The sequence below is a fragment of the Typopeltis vanoorti genome, chromosome 8 (genome assembly GCF_054136105.1).
Source record: "Typopeltis vanoorti isolate ZY-2024b chromosome 8, IOZ_Tvanoo_1.0, whole genome shotgun sequence".
Lineage (NCBI taxonomy): Eukaryota > Metazoa > Arthropoda > Arachnida > Uropygi > Thelyphonidae > Typopeltis > Typopeltis vanoorti.
The window spans coordinates 27,423,406-27,444,407 of NC_143556.1; the positions used below are offsets into that span (position 1 = coordinate 27,423,406).

The window sequence follows — 21,002 nt, forward strand, 5'->3', positions numbered from 1 at the left end:
TATTTCTGAGCACCTCCATATCTCCATCAATAAAGCCCTTTGATTGGGAAAACTTCAAACTGAATCTCTTCTAGTATGCAAAATTCCTGTATAAACTCTTTTCAGCTGAAGGGGAATTCCTTGGTGTCATTTAGTGGTGGAAGTCTTTCCTCCACCACAGTAAAATTTGGGATTATCATCACACAAAAAAGAAGCAAATTAGATAGAAAAAATGCAATTAACAGACAAAAAAAAAAAAAATACTAGGCTCATATTAAAGTTATGAAGCTAGCACTTTCTGTCTATTAAATTAAATGCCTCAGCTGCCTATTTAGAACAAGCCAATCCAGATTTTCCATTACATGCTATTACCTATGCTGATAACTATAATATGCAGTTGTCTAAGAAAAACATCAATTACTGTCTCTTGTTTTCCTCTCATTCATCATACATCCATATTATTTTTACTACAGATTTTCAACTTTCATAAGCAAGACTTCTTTCTTCTTTCACTACACGTTATTCCCGTTTAATATGCAGGGTCCGCGTGTTACTTAGATGCGACTACTTGTTAGTACCACTCGCAACCGACCTGTCGCCTAGTCTGCTGCTGGTGGGGAGAAGGGATTTCATACGCAAGACTACTAATAAAATATAATTTTAAAAAATGTTTTGCATAGTTAGAGACTTCCATGGTGAGCCAAATATCTAGGAGTGATTTACACAAGGGCCAACACTTTTTATGCAATTATTAGCTATGTATGAACAATGAATAACTGAATGAATTACAGTCAAAGAGTCCAAGCACATAACTGTTTATCACATCCTTTGAATAGCATATATAACACATTTGTCATGTATCATTCTATGTAATATTTATGTTGCCATTTTCAAGATTAAGCAACATGGTATTATTCTCTCTGTTCATGCTTCAATGAAATGATAAAATATACCAAAATGTAAAAAGAAAAAAAAAATACAAAAGAGAGAGAAAAAAAATCATTTAAAAATAAAAATTTACATTTATTATATTACTCACATAAATACTTACTAGCAAGAATGGTAACATTATCAAAATAGGCTTGATGTCTAAAATATTTCTGCAAATCAACTTCATTTCTGAATCCTCTGAACATGTTCAAGCTTATTCCCGACATAAGAGATATCCAACTACAAGCAGCATTGTCAATAACATCTAACCTTTGAAGGAACACTTCCTTATTTACCACAGTTGAGTTCAATGCAAACTTCTGAAGAGACAAGCTGTTGAACATTTGCAACACAAGTGGGTATGTTTTTAAGTTTTTTTTTATCTAAAAGAAGCAATCAAGAGTCTGCATTAATTTAGTTATAAAAGGAACATTTCAGCTATTATTCATTATTAAAAATACTGTAAGTACAAATGTCTTTCTAGGTAAGGTTTTGGTATTCCAGAGTAAGACAAGGATTTTGACAACATAAGATCAAATAAATTTAAAAATGGCTAATTTTGAATTTATATTGGGTTTGCAGCTCAATTTAAATTAAAAATCATATGGAAACTAGAAGTCAATATTTTCATAATGGACTAGTAGTTTCAGTGGAACTGACTGTTGACAATATGTTTGAAGTAGAAGCAAGTAAACCCACAAAATTCTAGTTTGAAATATTAATGCCCACAGCCTGTATGATTTTATAACTTTCCCACTATTTTTACCAATATCAGTTGAGCTATAATCAGAAGAAAACTGTTATATTATTCTTTTGTCAGCACTAGTAGTGTGCCACAAGGTTCAGTGATGAGACCATTGCTATTTAATTTGAACATAATTCATATAGGAAATAACTTGAAAAGAAATATTCAGTTGTTTGCTGATGAGGCAAAATTAGGTAAAGTAATAGTTAATCAAGGCGATGTGGAGAGCCTGCAGGATGATTTAAATAGGCTGTCAGTATGGGCAAAAGTTCATTGGTATCACTTTAATGTTGAGAAATGTAAAGTTATGCATTTTGGGATACACAGATTACAAGCTGTGTATCACATTCATGGCATTGTGCTCCCAAAAGTAGCCCATAAGATTACTTGGCTATTGGATAAGAAAGTTGTTATTCCTCTTTATAAGGCCTTGAAAAGTCCACATATGGGATGCTGTGCTGAAGTCTTGTCTCCTGGGTTTCTTGGTGATGAGGAAGATATGGAAAAAATTTTCAGGGACGAGTGACCAAGATGGTGAGTGGTCTGTGAAATGTTCCCGATGAAAATACATTGAGGGTGGGTGGATTTAAGAAGTTGGCTGATAGAAGAAAAAGAGGGAATATGATAGAAACATTTAAGTTGCTTAAAGGATTTCATAGGATTGATGCAGGGGAAATGTTTCAACACTTGGGTACAGGGACCAGAACTAGGGGTCATCCATGGAAGTTGAATAAAGGTGTGGTTAGTAGGGGGTGTGAGGACTAGCTTTGTCTGTTAATGGGTTCAAGGAGGGGTTTGAGAGATTGGGTCTCTCACTATGTCTTCGGACTCCATGGAGGTGCCCATACAATAATAATACTAAATGTTGATGTACCACTCAAACTGACCTGTTTTTTTTTCTGATATGAACACTATGTTCATATTATATGTGAATTTTCAAAGACTGACTAGTTTGGCATATATACATTGACAGCAAATTCTAGAAACATAAGAGTACGAGGGTAGTCTGAAAAATTCTTGGCCTAACAATGAAAAAAGAAATTTATTTTTTCAAAATTATTTTTATTTTTCAACATAATCTCCCTTAAGACTAATACATTTATTTCAGCGATGCTCCGGCACCATTATCATGTCCCTGTAGTGTTTCTGAGTGAGATCTGCAAAATACCCCTCTACAGCTACAATCACCTCTTCATTCGAAGAAAAATGCTGACCAGCAAGGGAGAGTTTTAGTTCTGGGAAGAGATAGAAGTATTTTTAGAAGTCAGAGAGAGCCAAATGTGGGGAATAAGGTGGATATTCCAACAATTCATAGTGCAGATCCATTAATTTTCCCACTGCCAAAACACTTTTGTGGGCAGGTGCATTGTCCTGAGGAAAGATGATTTTTTTCTTTTCCAAACCAGGTCTTTTCTCACAAACTTTTTCATCTAGTCTGGTTAAAAGATTGGAATAATATACCCCAGTTATTGTTTTACCCTTTTCAAGATAACTAATAAACAAAATGCCTTTAGCATCCCAAAAACACCGATGTCATGACGTTTCCTGCTGATGGAACTGACTTTGTCTTCTTTGGCGCTGAACAACCGGCATCTGTCCACTGTTTTGTTTGGATTCTGCTGTGTAATGGTGAATCCAAGTTTCATCCATAGTAATAAATTGATGCACAAAATCAGTTTTATTCTTGTTAAATGCTCTGAGCACTGTTCAAAAATTTTCATGCGAGCGTTTTTGATCTGCTGTGAGCAAGCATGCCACCCATCTTGTGCAAAGCTTTTTCATATGCAATTCTTCATGCAAAATATATCCTACACGTTCTTCTGAAATGCCTATAATCTCAGCAATTTCATGCACTTTGACTCATTGGTCATCCAATACCATATCATGCACTTGATTGATGATTTTTGGTGTTGTTACACTTTTTGGACATCATTCACGTGGATCATCTTCAAGGCTGGTACGGCCATGTTTAAAGTCTGTAGCCCATTTCTTAAATATTGAAAACGAAGGAGAAGAGTGCCTATAAACTTTTATGAACTTCGAATGAATTTCTTTTGCCATTAAACCTTCTTTTACAAATAATTTTATAACTGCACGATACTCAATTTTATCCATTTCAAGGGATATAGACAACACTTTTGCTTCAGAAAGCTGTATAAAACAAACTACTTGATACAATGACTTGCAATTTCACATGAATGCTTATGACAGATGTACCAACTTGGGAAAAAAAAACTTTGCTGGTAGCGTTGCCATCTATGGTCAAGGCCAAGAACTTTTCAGACCACCCTCGTATGCAGAATATGATTATCCATATGGTGAGATAATGCTCTATGGGGATTTCAATATGATACTTCAAGATTGGCTCCCCATTCTCTAAATTCACAGATCAAGATGGAAGAAAAGCTAAACTGTTTGCTGTCCATAATGACATAACATAAATTAACAGAATAGCAGATAACAACACAAACCTTTTCATAGCCAGTTCCAAATCCACCACTGACATCAAACTCTCACTCTGATGAAAGATGATTTTTTTCTTCTGCAAACCGGGTCTTTTCTCACAAATTTTTTCATCTAGTCTGGTTAAAAGATCGGAATAATATTCCCCAGTTATTGTGTTACCCTTTTCAAGATAACTAATAAACAAAATGCCTTTAGCATCCCAAAACACCAATGCCATGACCGTTCCTGCTGATGGAACTGACTTTGTCTTCTTTGGCGCTGAACAACCAGCTAAATATTGATAACGATAACGTTATCAATGTTTTTATTTTTACGATTATTCTTCTCTCAACCAATATCAGTCTTGTCCTATGCTATGACGACACCAATCTGGATGACTTTTGGGATTTCTATATCATCTTTCTGTGCTCGAATTACTGATTCTACTCTCCTGAATTGAAGCAGTAATCAGACCCTTATCCAAGCCTTGGTTCTCCAATAAACGCTAATGCAGTCCAAGAAAAATTCAATATACATTGAATGATTCAAGAAAAAAACTACAGCTTCTCACAATTAGAGATAAGTTGATGGAAGTTTTTTCACTTGGCTATGCTACCAATTATATGTTAATCTTTTTTTATATTTAATCCTTTATCCAAATGTAAGCAAACTTTATTTGCTTACACTTGGATAAATTACACTTACACGTGGAGAATTTTAATAATAAGGTGTGACACATTTTGGCAACTCGCATAGGGAAATATGACTTCTCCATTACTTCCACCTTAGTATCACCACCTCTGGGTCTGGCTTCCACTGACTAGACCTCAATAAAGGTCGGAACCGGTCTGAGTAGTGGCCCTTCCCTTAATGCATAGCATTATACATGTCTGCAAGATGTGCTTTGCATTATAGGATACTAAGGAAGGTGATGAGAACTTATACCACCTTTGCCACGAGTTGCCCCAGTCCTGAAAATACTTCAGGTGCAAACTTTGTTTGCTTACCCTTAGATAAAGGATTAAACCAAATATATAATTATAGCTTTTCACATTATACTGCAATTTGTAAGAATGCAAAAAAATATATCAAGTCTAAAGCAGACTTTAATAAGGTCCTATCAAAACCATATGGTCACAAGCTGCACTATATGTAGCATTGTAAAGGAATTTGTAGCATGCTATACATTCCTTAAATTAAAAATGTGACAGCTGACAAATGGGAACATGTATATGTTCATGAAATGCAGCCAGAAGAAAGCACTGTATGATTTGAGTGCTACAATCTCTTGTTTTAGTAGCAGAAATACTGAGATGAAAAGTGCTTACAGATGCAAGTAGCATGTTTGAGGGGGTGAGAAGAACAGGAAAGAGGTGTAGATGATTTGGCCTTAGAGAGTGTGGAACAGGGAGAGAATTGGAGGGATTGTATTGACTGTGTGAGGAAATATTGGGTGAAAGCAGAATATGTAGAGAGTGAAACAGAGGTGCTGAGAAAAGAAATGGGAGGCATAACAACTGAAATGAGAAGGGTGTCATTTTTTCCTTTTTTTTTTTAATTTTTTTTTTATGAGGCTACCACTCACAAAAGGTTTTTTAGAAATCTATAGTATATTCATACCATGGGTGGGCTAAGGATTATTTCTTTACCAATTTTATTAATTTTATATATCTTTTTATATTTTTATATTTTTTTTTTACATAGCCCAGAAATCCTGCTCTATAGACCAAACATGGAACATTTTCAAGTCACTTCAGGCATCCAGATAAACGGGTTGGTAGTCTCACACTAAGCAATGATGTTCATCTTCCACCTAAAAGTTAGCTGGTTGGTTTGTGTTTATTAGTGCAAGAACAGCAAAAGATCATACTATGCCATTACAAAGGTAATAAAAAACAAATACTTAAATAAGTAAATATAATGTTATGTAGAAGAAAGCAAATTTTAAAAAATTGAGCAATATCATACTTACATATGAATATCTACACATACATCAAATTCATTTGTAAAAATTAATGTAAAGAGTTAAAAACTTCATACAATTTTGTCTCCAAGTCAGATAAGATTTCTTGAATATATATGGCTCAGTCATATATAAACTGCACTTCTCTCTCAAATAAAATGCTGGCACACCACCCCTCAACAGATTAGAATGGGTAAGATGACTATAACCTATGCAAAGCCTAGCAAGTACAACTTCCTCTTTACTGTTTCCATGCAGACTAAACTGTCAATTCTTAATCTCACACACCTGGTTTTCATGGTGATGATTAACTTGGCTTTTCTTAACTGTCTATGCACAATAACCCATACCAGGCCTAATCTAGACATTATACAATGAAACTAGAACCTCTTTATTTTTGCATTTTAAGGTTCTCTGCATTGTTATAATCTGATGTGAAGAGAACTTGTGCGATGTGATCTTGGAATTTCAGATACTTGTCCACCACTACTCCAAGGTCTTCTATCTCCTCAACTTCCTCTGAAATTTCCTCACCAAGCACATATACTTTGAATCCCATTGTTGACTACCAAATTTCAGAACATTACACTTTGCAACATTGAACTGACAGTTCAATACTGTTGCCCACTCACACAATCCATTCAAGTTCTCCTTTAAAACCACAACATCTGCTTGATTCCAAATCACTCTCTCCAATTTTGCATCATCTACAAACAGTTCTATATCACCACTAAATCTCCTCAACTTCCTCTGAAATTTCCTCACCAAGCACATATACTTTGAATCCCATTGTTGACTACCAAATTTCAGAACATTACACTTTGCAACATTGACCTGACAGTTCAATACTGTTGCCCACTCACACAATCCATTCAAGTCCTCCTTTAAAACCACATCTGCTTGATTCCAAATCACTCTCTCCAATTTTGCATCATCTACAAATAGTTCTATATCACCAGTTAAACACATCCCAATATCATTAATACAGAAATTAAATAACAATCGTTCCAACACAGACCCTGTGGCACACTACTACCGACTTTTCTCTTTCAGAATACTGCACCCTTAATATACAACGTGCTGATATGTATCCAAGAGCCGGTTGCCTATCCAACACACTAATCTATCATTCAATCCCATCTGCAATGGAAAATTAACAGAGATGTAATGATTGTGAAAGTGCTAAAATGTGTGTGTGTAGGGAGGGGGTTCTAAAATGTGGAAATTCAATTGATTTCAAAAGAAACTAATCAGATATAAATATGAAATCTGAAAACAGTGAACCACTTGCTTCAACTGGCTATGTCTATAATGGCAACTGAAACAGCTGCAGAAATTAATATTATTATTATCAACAGACCTCCACAGAGTCAAGAGACCCATTGTTGGAGGTCTCACTCTCACATGCACAGCTCATCATAACTCGACTTAAATGCAATCACTCTCCCTGCACTAAACATACTCTCAGACAATACATTCCAGCCACACACCACTCTCCAAATAAAAAATCTATTCCTCACACCCACCTATACAGCTCACAGGAATGGCCTCTCGTTCCACCCATCTCTAGATATTCTATGAAAAATTTCATTTATGTTAATCTGGTAATTACCCCCCTCACCAACTTATATGTCTCAATCATGTCTCCCCTCTTCCTTCTATCTACTAGCCTCTGTAATTGGCATTCACTCTCTGTCCTCACATTCCACATTCCAGAGACCGGAAACCAACTTTGTGAATTATCTCTGAATCCTCTGCAACATCTTATCATCCTTTAGAAAACCAGATGACAAAATCTGTGATGACAGTAATTCACATGCAGCCTGATCAAAGCCTTGTTAAAGGGATTGAAAACATCCTTACTTCTACATATAAGTTTTCACTGCATCATTCTCATAATATGCTGTGTTGTCCTCATAATTTCAGCAAAATGTCCACAAAATTTCAATCCACCACATCATCCCCAGATCTTTCATCTCCTCTACCTTCTCTAAAATATCCTCACAAATCCTATACTCTGCATCCCATCTTTGCTTCCCAAATTTTAAAACATTACACTTTACTAAATTAAATACTTTGCTAAATCATCTACAAACAACTGCATATCACCATTTAAGCCAATCCTAAGGTAATTTACATACAAATTAAACAATAACTTAATCAATAATTAAACAATAATCACTTTACGACAAATAGTCGAGAAAGCATGGGAATATAACAAAGATCTGTATTTAAGTTTTGTCGATTTGGAAAAGGCATATGACAAGGTGCCAAGAGAGAAGCTATTCAATACGCTGCAGTTATATGGTGTCAATGGGGCATTATATCAAGCAATACTTAGTCTTTATTTGAGTTGTGAGTCAGCAGTTAGAATTGAAGGAAGTACAGGAAGATGGTTTAATGTTAAATCTGGTGTGAGACAAGGATGTACATTATCCCCTCTGTTATTCATTATCTATATGGATCACATTATGAAGGAATGTGGTATTAAACCTGATATCAAAATTGGAGATGTTAATGTCAGCTCTTTGCTTTATGCGGATGATGTTATACTTCTAAATAAATCCGCTACAAGTCTGCAAGATTCTCTGACTAAACTGAATAGCTGTTGTAATAGATATGGTATGAAGGTCAGCAATAAAAAGACAAAGACAATGAAAATAGGCAGAATCATTGAAAATGTCAACTGTGTTGTGAATGGAGAACCTGTGGAACAAGTAAAACATTTCAGCTACTTAGGCACAATTTTTACTGAAAATGGTAAACTAAATATAGAAATAGACAACAGAATCAGCAAAGCTGGTATCGTGGGAAGTCAATTGAATAAATTCATATGGAATAAGAAAGAAATTAGTCGGAACACTAAATTAGCTGTATACAAGACTGTGTTCAAACCAATTTTAACTTATGGATCTGAGAGCTGGGTCAGAAGTAAAACACTTGACCAAAGACTAGAGACCGCAGATATGAGAGTCCTGAGAAAGATTAGAGGCGTGAACAGATGGCATCAATGGCAATATCATATTAAAAATGAGGATATTAGGAAAGAACTTGACATTGTCAGCATCCAGGAATGCGTTAGCAGAGCTAATCTCAGATGGTATGGTCACTTAAATAGAATGGGAGAGGTAAGATTAGCAAAACAAGTGTTCTCTGCCAGGTTGGCAGGAAAACGACCCAGAGGAAGACCAAGATATAGGTGGATTGATACGGTACAAAGTGCCTTAGACGATAGAAATATAAGATCTGATAATGTTGGAGTCTTGACAAGTAACAGACTGATTTGGAGGAAAATTGTAGATAGGAAGTTAGTAATGATGTAATTTTTTCATGTAGTACTGTCATATCCTGTACACCCCTTGAGGGTACATGGCAGGAATTTGATGATGATGATGATGATGATGATAAAACAATAACGTCTGCACGGTTAACCAAGTGGCTATATGCTTCGCATCCATATGCATGAGAAAGGAGTGTCCTGGGTTCGATTCCTGTTGCTGATGTGAGGAGCTTAGGATCTTTCTCAGACATAGCCAAGTTATCCAGTCTTGGGTGTGGCCTGCAGTTTTTCTCCCCAGTTTATCTGGGGTTTTTCCTCCCAAAGCAGGAACCAGCCTTAAGAACATAACGCTTCTACAGACATATGATACACCAGAGGCATAGGGCCAACCACCTTATCCTCATATACTGGTTGCAGTTATAAGGAATAGAAACCCTCGACACCGTAAAGGTAATAGGAAAGAATAAGAAAGAAAGAAAACAAATTAAACAATGACCGCAAAACACACCTCGGGCATGCCACTAGTGACTTTTCTCATCTGTGATATCACTCCACCATATACGACCTGTTGATCCCTATCAGGCAGTCAATCTCCAATCCAACCTCATCTGTTCCAATTTAACTATTAGTTTGTCATGTAGCAATCTATCAAAAGCTTTTGAAAAATCTAAAAATACTGCTGTATATGCATCCTCATTGTCAAATGTATTTATGAGTACAAAATTTAAAAAAAAAAAAAAAAAGTGATTATACTGGAATTTGCTAGATTTTGCAAAATCTTTTGACAATATGCTGCATGGAATTCTAATCAGAAAGATTAACCATATAAGAAAGGATATGAGAGAAACTATTCAGTTGTTTGCTGATAATGCAAAATTGGGTGGATCAAGAGTTAATACAGATGATGTTAATATTTTGTAGGATGATTTGGGCACACTGGCAGTATGGGATGGGCAGAGGAGAATGGATGTCAGATTAATGTGACAAAGTGTAAAGTTATGCACTTTGGGATGAAAGGATTACCAGCTGTGATTATTATTATTATTATTATTATTACTCTAAGACCTCATGGAGTCAAAGACTCATCTGGGAGGCGATTTTATCACACACATCTCATCATACCATGTCTAATGTTGGAGGTTTAATGGATTTTTTACAACACTCAAAAAGAATTAAATTAGAATTTAATACTCCTATATTTCGTCCTAGTCACTAGGACATCTAAGGGGATTGCAAAAACAATTAATGTAACATGCACACAAAAACTTACAATACTAAGCCCAACCACGTGGGTGACACTAAAGTCCTATCTAGGTGGAGCGCCCTCTAAGGGCGGTAGTAGGTGGCCTGGAATGTAAGGTGGGACCTCTGGTGGTGATGAGTGTTTCCCAAATCTTCGGAAGCTTAATGCAACCGTATTTGTTAAGATTTGGTTGGTTTCTGAGAGCTGCTGCTGCTTCTAAGAAAAGTCTCTCTTTCTTGAATTTGCTGTGGTGGAGCATGGTGGTTTTCTTCCATGATACTCTGTGGGTGGTGTCCAAAACATGGTCAGCCAAGCCTGAATGGCCATAGTTGTGTTTAACGATGTACGACTTGTGTTCCTCCAGGCGGATGGATGCTGATCTCCCTGTCTGTCCAAAGTATGCAAGCTTACAGGAACAGGGTACTTTGTAAACTCCAGGCAGAGAGACAGAGGGGGGGGGGGAGCTGATCTTTCATAGAACGGATAAGGGTAGCAAGTTTGCGGTGGGGCTTATATGCTGTGTGTAGGTTATACTTTTTAGTATCTTGGCTATTTTTTCCGAAATGCCTCGGACGTAGGGTATGGTTATGGCATTTTTAAATTCTTGTTGACGAGAGGGACAGGGGAATGGGGGAGGAATTGATTATATTTTTGATACTGTGTTCACTGTAGCCATTGGAGAGGAAAGTTCTGTGTATGTGGTTAAGCTCAGTAGTGAGGGCGGTTCCACTGGAACAAAGATTGTGGGCTCTCTTGGTAAGGGTTTTAATGATGCCATATTATTGTGAGGGGTGGTGGTGGGAGAGTTTGTGAATGTATCTGCCTGTGTGTGTGGGTTTTCTGTATACAGTGAAGGCAAGTGTATCATTGGGCAGGTGCGTGACTAAGGTGTCTAGGAAGGGTAAACAATTGTTCTTTTCCTTTTCCATAGTAAACTGGATTCTTGGATGTAGGCTATTGAGATGACCGAGGAAGGAGTCTAACGTGTCTGGGCCATGAGGCCAAATGGAGAACACAACATCTACATATCTTAGCCAGATAGAAGGTTTGAGTGGGGCTGAGTCTATGGCTCGTTTTTCGAAATCTTCCATATAGAAATTGGCAAGGGGGGGTGAGAGGGGGGAAACCCATGGCGGTTCCTTTTATCTGCTTGTAGATTTTGTTATTCCAAGAGAAATACCCAGAGTTGATGGCAAAGGAAAAGAGATCTAAGATGTCAGAGGAGAAAACGTTTTCTAAGAGAGATAAAGTGTCAGTTAAGGGAATATTGGTAAACAAAGAGGAGATATCAAAGCTTACCAATATGTCTGTATTGTTCAAGGTTAAATTTTCTGTGAGGGCTTTAAAGTGGGTCGAGTTTTTTATATAGGAAGCTGAATTTCCGGTGAGGGGGGGGAACAGAGAGTTGGCCAGCTGTTTAGACAGTCTGTAACAAGGTGCATTGGTGGCATCTACTGTAGGTCTGAGTGGGGAATTGGGTTTGTGGATTTTTGGTAAACCGTTGAGGGCGGTTCCAGTGAAACCGCCCTCACTACTGAGCTTAACCACATACACAGAACTTTCCTCTCCAATGGCTACAGTGAACACAGTATCAAAAAAATAATCAATTCCTCCCCCATTCCCCATCCCTCTCGTCAACAAGAATTTAAAAATGCCATCACCATACCTTACATCCGAGGCACTTCAGAAAAAATAGCCAAGATACTAAAAAAGTATAACCTACACACAGCATTTTAAGCCCTACCGCAAACTTGCAACCCTTACCCGTTCTACGAAAGATCAGCTCCCCCCTCTCTCTCTGCCTGGAGTTTACAAAGTACCCTGTTCATGTAAGCTTGCGTACTTTGGACAGACAGGCAGATCAGCATCCATCCGCCTGGAGGAACACAAGTCGTACATCGGTAAACACAACTATGGCCATTCAGGCTTGGCTGACCATGTTTTGGACACCACCCACAGAGTATCATGGAAGAAAACCACATCATGCTCCACCACAGCAAATTCAAGAAAGAGAGACTTTTCTTAGAAGCAGCAGCAGCTCTCAGAAACCAACCAAATCTTAACAAATATGGTTGCATTAAGCTTCCGAAGATTTGGGAAACACTCATCACCACCAGAGGTCCCACCTTACATTCCAGGCCGCCTACTACCGCCCTTAGAGGGCGCTCCGCCTAGATAGGACTTTAGTGTCACCCACGTGGTTGGGCTTAGTATTGTAAGTTTTTGTGTGCATGTTACATTAATTGTTTTTGTAATCCCCGTAGATGTCCTAGTGACTAGCACGAAATATAGGAGTATTAAATTCTAATTTAATTCTTTTTGAGTGTTGTAAAAAATTCATTAAACCTCCAACATAATGTCCTCACAGCACGTAAGCCTCTACACAAGAATACCATGTCTTAAACACACTCAAACTCCTTGCAGACACTAAACTCTCAGGCAAGGCATTCCAATCATTGACAACTCTGCACAAAAAAAAAACCTGCTTCTCACTCCCCTACTCACACCCTCTTTATACAGTTTCCAGGGGATGAGCTCTGGTTCTCCCCTGATCTCCCACTATTCTCTGTAGAACTTCTCCACCATTGATCTTATAACAAACCCTTACCAACTTGTAAGTCTCTATCATATCTACCCTCTTCCTCCTGTCCACCAGACTCTGCAAATTACATCTTTTCAATCTTTCTTCACACTCGACATTCCAGAAGTCAGAAACTACCTTAGTCAGTCGCCTTTGGACCCTTTCCAACATCTCTAAATCCTTCTGAAAACCTGGTGTCCAAATCTGGACACAACAGTCCACATGTGGCCTAATCAAAGCCTTATACAACAGAACAAGAATCTCTCTACTTCTACACATCAGTGTCCTCCGCCTCATTCCCAGAAGCCTTTGTGTTGTCTTCACAATTTTTGCGATGTGACTGCTAAATTTTAGATCCTTATCAACTATCTTCCCCAGATCTCTTATTTCCTCTACCTCCAACAATATATTCTCACCAAGCATAAATTCTGCATCCCATCTTTGTTTTTCAAATTTTAAAACTTTACATTTTGCAACATCAAACTCACATCCCCATTTCTGTGCCCAATCACTCACTTTATTCAAGTCTTCTTGTAAGGCCACAACATCTTCACTACTCTTTATCGTTCATCCCAACTTTGCATCAGCTGCAAACAACTGAATATCTCCATCCAAATATTTGCCAATATCACTAATATAGAAATTAAACAGTAATGACCCTAAAACAGACCCCAGAGGCACTCCACTAGTGACTTTCTTTTTCCTGGATATCGCACCCCCCATACACAACTTGTCGATACCCATCAGATAGCCAGTCTCTAATCCAATGCACTAATCTAATATCCAACCCCATCTGCTCTAGTTTACCTGTCAACTTACCATGCAGAACTATATCAAGAGCCTTTCCGAAATCCAAGTATATATTACTGTGTATCCTTCTCCTCTGTCCAAGGAAGCAGTCACTTTATTGTAATAAGTAAGTAGAGTACTAAAACATGACCTCCCTTTAGCAAATCCATGCTGTCTATCAAAGATAATACCACTGTTGTCAACCCAACTCTGGATCCTAGTTCTCAAAAGCTTCTCCAACAACTTAACCACAACACCTGATACACAGATAGGCCTATAGCTTGATGCTCGAGTTCGATCCCCTCCTTTATGAAGTGGCACAATCTTGCCCTCCTTCCACTCCTTAAGAAATTGACCAAATTCAAGACTCGTATTAAAAAAATATGTCAAGGCAGATGTCAACTCCCTGGCACATTCCTTCAGAATATGCGGTGATATATTATCAAGTCCCACAGCCTTATTTACACCTAGTTTACACAACTCCCCAAACACCTCTTGCTCACTTACAGTTAGATTCTCCTCCCCATCATCAACTGCTCTCGATTTCTCCATGAAGTCACATTCACAAGATTTGCATTATGAACTACTCATTAAGTATCTCCACCACACATTCTGCAAAAGCTGTCTTTATACCATTTTCTCCGATCAATGTCATCCTTCCATAATCATTCTTTCTTTTGCTGGCTACATATCGAAAGAGCTCCCTAGGATTCTTTTTGGCTTCATTAGCTAACTGCTGTTCATACCTCTCTTTAGCTATGCTCACCAACCAAGTCACTCTCCTTGCCTGGTCTTTGTAGACATCATGAAATTGGTTATTTCCACTTCTCTTATGCTGCTTCTACAATGCCCTTTTTCTCTGCATCACATGCTTACTCTCTTTATTCATCCATCTCACACCTACCTTATTTAACCTTCTCACCCTTGGAATACATTTAGACATTGCATCTACTAGATAGTTTTTTGGAAATCCCCTAAGCTGCATTGATCTCTTTTCCAGCTAACTCCTCATTCCATGCTACACCTACAAGCTGTCTCCTGAGCTCTTCATAATCACCCCCCCTTGTAGTTCCGCATATACCCTTTTCTCACAGGGGTCCTCGCAATGCTAGCAACCACCCAGGTAATCACTTCATGATCACTCTCACCAATTGGTGGATGATTTGACAGCTCATTTATAATTATATCCTCTGATGAGATAACCAAATCCAAGAACCTTAATCCTTGTGTGCCCTCTGTTACATACTGTCTGAGATAGGTATCCCTCAAAAACTCAAGAAACTCATTTTCTTCATTTCCAGTTGCTATCTCATCATTCCAGTCTATATTGCCATAATTTAAATCAACTCTGGTCACCCTTTTCTTATTTGCTTGGCTAATTTGACTATACATTTCACTATCACCACCATCCACATTACCTGGTCTATAACAACATCCCACCAAGTATTTGATTCCATTCACCTCTATTACACACCATACTGCCTCAAAACCACTTGCACTATTTCCCTCTTGCATCTCTACTTTGTATGGGCATAACTCTTTCTCTATCATCAATAGCACTCCCCCCCTCCCTTTTTACCCCTTCTATCCCCACGAAACATATCATACCCTTCCATCTCTATTCCTGTCAGCATGTCGTCCTCTTCCAACCATGTCTCACTTATTCTAACAATCTTTGGGTGAACAGATGCAATTAGTGCAACCATTTCATCTGCCTTGTTTCTTATACTTCAAGCATTTGTGTACAAACACAACAGCTCATTTCTGGATCTACAGCTAGTTTCACTGATACCACTCACTCGATGTGATCTCTCCATGCTCGACTGGGGCCATTTCCCTTTCTGCTTCTTCATTTTAGACCCCTTTTCAATTCCAACTGTTTCCTCCTGATCCCTGGTCATCCCATTCCTTTCCTGCCTACACATGCTCTCACCTTCTCTTGGAGCATCTGTACTCCAGAAAATTGATGAAGACAGGGATTTGGGGGTGCAAGGGGATAGGGAGTTAAAGTTGAGAGAGCATATCGCAAAAGTGGCTAAAGCAGTCCATCAGATCACTTGGTTACTGAAGAATACCCAATGAGCATAGACAAGCAGGTTATTGAACAAATTTATAGAGCTGTGGTAAGACTCCATTTTGACTACTGTGTATAGATCAGCCAGGGTTTCTTAGGGATGAGGAGGAGGTGGATCCAGGGGTGAGTGACTAAGATGGCATCAAGGATGAACTTTACGAAGACAGGTTGAAGATTTGTGGCTTACAGAAATTGGTGGTAAGACAGAAAAGGGATGATATGATTGAGACATACAAATTAGTGAAAGGTTTTTACAAGATTAATAGAGAGGAAATTTTTTAGAACAGGTCTGGCAGCGGAAGAACAAAGGGCCATCCTTGGAAACTGAGAATGAATGTAGTTAGCAGGGATGTCGGGACTAGAAATTTTGTTTGGATAGTGGTAAATGAGTGGTTGCCAGAGTCTGCTGTGGATGAATGGGTTCAAAGCAAAATATGATAGATACTGTATGAATCTTTGGATAGTCCTTGGAACAATGAATCTGAGGACTTCAAGGAGCATCATCACCATTATCATCATCAAATTCCTGACATGTACCCTCAAAGGGTGTACAGGATATGATAGTACTACATGAAAAATTTAAATCATTACTAACTTCCTATCTACAATTTTCCTCCAAATCAGTTGTTACTTGACAAGACCCCAACATTACCAGATCTTATATTTCTAACGTCTAAGGCACTTTGTACTGTATCAATCCACTAATATCTTGGTCTTCCTCTGGGTAGTTTTCCTGCCAACCTGGCAGAGAACACTTGTTTTGCTAATCTTTCCTCGCCCATTCCGTTTAAGTGACCATACCACCTGAGATTAGCTCTGCTAACGCATTCCTGAATGCTGATAATTTCAAGTTCTTTCCGAATATTCTCGTTTTTAATATGATACTGCCATTGTTGCCTACTGTTCACGCCTCTAATCTTTCTCAGGACTTCATATCTGCGGTTTCTAGTCTTTAGTCTAGCGTTTTACTTCTGACCCAGCTCTCATATCCATAAGTTAAAACTGGTTTGAAAACTGTCTTGTATACACCTAATTTAATATTCCGACTAATTTCTCTCTTACTCCATATGAATTTATACAAATGACTTCCTACCATACCAGTTTTGTTGATTCTGTGGTCTATTTCCATATTTAATTTACCATCTTCACTAAAAATTGTGCCTAAGTAGCTGAAATGTTTTACTTGTTCCACAGGTTCTCCATTCACAACACAGTTGACATTTTCAATGATTCTGCCTATTTTCATTGTCTTTGTCTTTTTATTGCTGACCTTCATACCATATCTATTACAACAGTAATTCAATTTAGTCTGAGAATCTTGCAGACCTGTAGCGGATTTATTTAGAAGTATAACATCATCCGCATAAAGCATAGAACTGACACTAACATCTCCAATTTTGATATCATGTTTAATACCGCTTTCCTTCATAATGTAATCCATATAGATAATGAATAACAGAGGGGATAATGTACATCCTTGTCTCATACCAGATTTAACATTAAACCATCTTCCTGTACTTCCTTCAATTCTAACTGCTGACTTACAACTCAAATAAAGACTAAGTATTGCTTGATATAATGGCCCATGACATCATATAATGGTAGCGTATTGAATAGCTTCTCTCTTGGCACCTTGTCATATGCCTTTTCCAAATCGACAAAACCTAAATACAGATCTTTGTTATATTCCCATGATTTCTCGACTGTTTGTCGTAAAGTGAAGATCTGATCCTGACAGCCTCTATTTAGCCTGAATCCAGCCTGTTCTTCACCAAGCTTTTCCTCCACAACTCTTCTCAACCGTTTCTCAAGTATGCTAGCATATATCTTACCAGGAACACTCAGTAGGGAAATACCTCTGTAATTCTCACATTCAGTTTTATTTCCCTTTTTATATATGGGTATACTATGGAAGCTCTACTCCAATCATCGGAAATTCATCTCTCTGTCCAGGCTTTCTGAAATGCAGTGCAGCCACTGTAAGACTTTTATACCACCATACTTCAAAATTTCTGGTTGAATATCATCTAATCCTGCTGCCTTTCCACATTTCAAGCCTTTGATGGCTTTTCTACTTCAAGTATGGATATATATTCCTGACCACATGCCTGGTCAGTGTTTCTTATCACTGTGCTGTCATCACTGCTTGTTTCATTTAGCAAATTTTCAAAGTAATTATTCCATACTTCAAGGATATCTTTTTCTCCCACTTTCATTTCACATTTGTCATCTCTAATTCCTTTTATAGCACTCTTTCCTCCATTTCAAACTTCTTCAACAACCTCCAGAATATCTTACCACCTTCTTGATATTTATTTTCTATGTTCTTGCCAAAGTCCTCCCATGATTTTTGTTAAGCTAGTTTTACAGACTGTTTAGCTTTCTTACATTTGTCTCTGTATTCTCTAAGAGCACAAGCTGACTTATTTGCCAGGAACTTTTGATATGCTTTCTTCTTTTCCTTCACTGACTCTTTAACTTCCTGTGTCCACCGTGAAGTTCTACTTTTTCTATCCTTGCAGACAACTTCATCACATTCCTCTCTAGCTAAATCAATCAGGGTTATCTTCAAGTCTTGCCACTGAATCTCCAAGGTTTGGTTCCTGTTCTCAAACTCTTTCATTTTTCCTTCAATAATCTTTGTGTATTTTAGTCTACAGTTCACATCTGGGAGCTGCTCAACTTTTATTCGCTTTAAAACTTTCTTACATGTTATTCTTTTCAATATGAAATTCAATTTTATCCTGCTCAAGACTAAATAGCGATCACTTCCAATTTCAAATCCTCTGTACACTTTGGTGTCCTGCACCAGGGAGAAAACATCACTATCAACAATAACATAGTCAATGAGACTTTTCTTATTCCTTGCCTCTTCTCTCCATGTGAATTTGTGCACATTTTTATGTTGAAACATGGTGTTAGTAATAACCAGCCCATGTCCTGAGCAGAAATCCAACAGGTATTTGCCATTATTATTAGCTTTGCTCTTTTCTCCAAATTTTCCCCAAAATATTTTTGTATGTCTCACAATCATTTCCTACTCTGCTATTTAGATCCCCAACAGGGACCAACTTTTCCTTTTTCATTATGTCAGTTGCTTTTTCTAAAGCATCAAAAAATTTTTCCTCCAAATTTTCCCTGACAATCACTTCCAACTCTGGACCAACTTTTCCTTTTTCATTGTGTCAGTAGCTTTCTCTAGAGCCACAAAAAATTCCTCCACTTCTACCTTAGTAGAACATTCTGCGGGACCATAGGCACAAATAAGTCTCATTGTCCAGTTCCCCATTCTGATATTTGCCCACATTACTCTACTTGAGACTGGCTGCCATTCAAGAAGATTAGCCTCATATTTTGTGTTGAATACTATGTCCACTCCTTCTTTTCCTTGATTGTCATTGCCTAAATATAACATTTTGTATTTATTGCTCAGAAAGATCTCACCAGTTTTGGTCTTTTTTGTTTCAGTCACCCCTATTATGTCGATCTGGTACTTATCTAATTCCTCAGCTAGCTCCATTTCTTTGCCATTCAGGCTTCTTATGTTGATAGTACCGATCTTTAACTCTGGTGATGTTGAGTTGGGGTTTGTTTTCAGATTTGTTCCAGTAGCTGACTTTTTGCTGTTTGCCCTGGTTCCTCTGGCGAAAACAATGGGGGCCTTGTTTAACCGGGTGACGCCCCAGCCGGCATGAAATTTTGTCATGTTGTACCATCATTTTGTATTTTGGTTTAACCAATAAGAATACAATTTGGTCGGCTAAATCCCAAATTGTTAGCCCATCCTCATTCGTTCAGTATCCAGGTAGATACCCAACAGGGTGCATCACGAGAAGGTGAGGATTGGACAACAGGTCAGAAGCCCTGTTCGGTTCTCTGCATTCCTTTAAAGGCTATGTGGAGGTCTCCTCTCAGTTATACAGCTTTGACCCTTAAGCACCCCCTTCAAGGAGTATTATAATAATAATAATAATAATAAATACATGCAGTGCAAACTCTATTCAGCCCATAATTATTTTTAAAAAGGAAATATCACCAAAGAAACAAATCTTTAATAGATTTGATTCAGATTCAAAATTAAAAAAAAAAAAAAATTCAATGCTTTCTACAATTTCTACAATAAAGATGTTAACAGAGAGATGGCCTGCTATAAACAAATGTGTGTATATATATTATTTTCAAATTAAGTATCTTGGCAAACTTTTATTGTAAAAATATATAATTAATACTTTCATGTTAATTAAAATGAAAATGATAACTTTAGAGCAGTCATGTACTAACAGTTATATATACTTCACTTCATTTCTTTTTAAACAAAAAGGATATTGAGTAATTAATCTAATTAATTAGAATAAATCATTTGTGAATTATTCATTTTATTATATTTGTATTTATGTATTCAAAGATAATTATTTCATAAAGATGTTAAAAATTTAACAATATATCTTTCATGATGACAAGGATATGTTGGAAAGGGTCCAGTGAGGATTCATAAATGTGGTCAGCGGTCTTTGGAATGTGAAGTATAAGGACAGACTGAGAGAATGTAAGTTGCAGAGCCTTGTGAATAGGAGGAAAGCTGGGGGGGGGATATGACTGAGACATATAAGCTAGTCAGGGTTTGTTATCAGGTTGACATGGAAGAGATTTTTCAAGAGAATGAGAGAGGGGTTGGAACAAGAGGCCATCGCCGTAAACTGTATAAGGAGGGTACGAGAAGAGGAGTAGGTTCTTTGCATAGAGAGTGGTTGGTGAGTTGAATGCATTGCCTGAGTGTGTTGTGGGTGTAGACACACTGAATCAGTTTAAAGCACAGTTGGATAAGTACTGTTTGCAATAATGTGTACCTCCCACGATTAGTCTCTGACTCAATGGAGGTCAAATGTAAATAAAAATAATGACCAAATTCAACTTGTGAACTTCCAACTTGAAAACACATTTCAAGAATGTATTGTGTTTGTAAATTGGGATTT

At 37.5% G+C, this 21,002-nt stretch overlaps 1 protein-coding gene across 2 annotated transcripts in view; it reads right to left on the reverse strand.

Annotated features, from left to right (window-relative positions):
- LOC150103869 (ATP-binding cassette sub-family A member 2-like) overlaps positions 1–21,002 on the reverse strand; it is a 975,482-nt gene that overhangs the window by 753,128 nt on the left and 201,352 nt on the right. For both annotated transcript variants that reach the window (XM_090397162.1, XM_090397161.1), the window contains exon 12: positions 1,031–1,292. In XM_090397162.1, the coding sequence (XP_090253288.1) occupies positions 1,031–1,292 (262 nt within the window). The remainder of the gene's footprint in view (positions 1–1,030; positions 1,293–21,002) is intronic.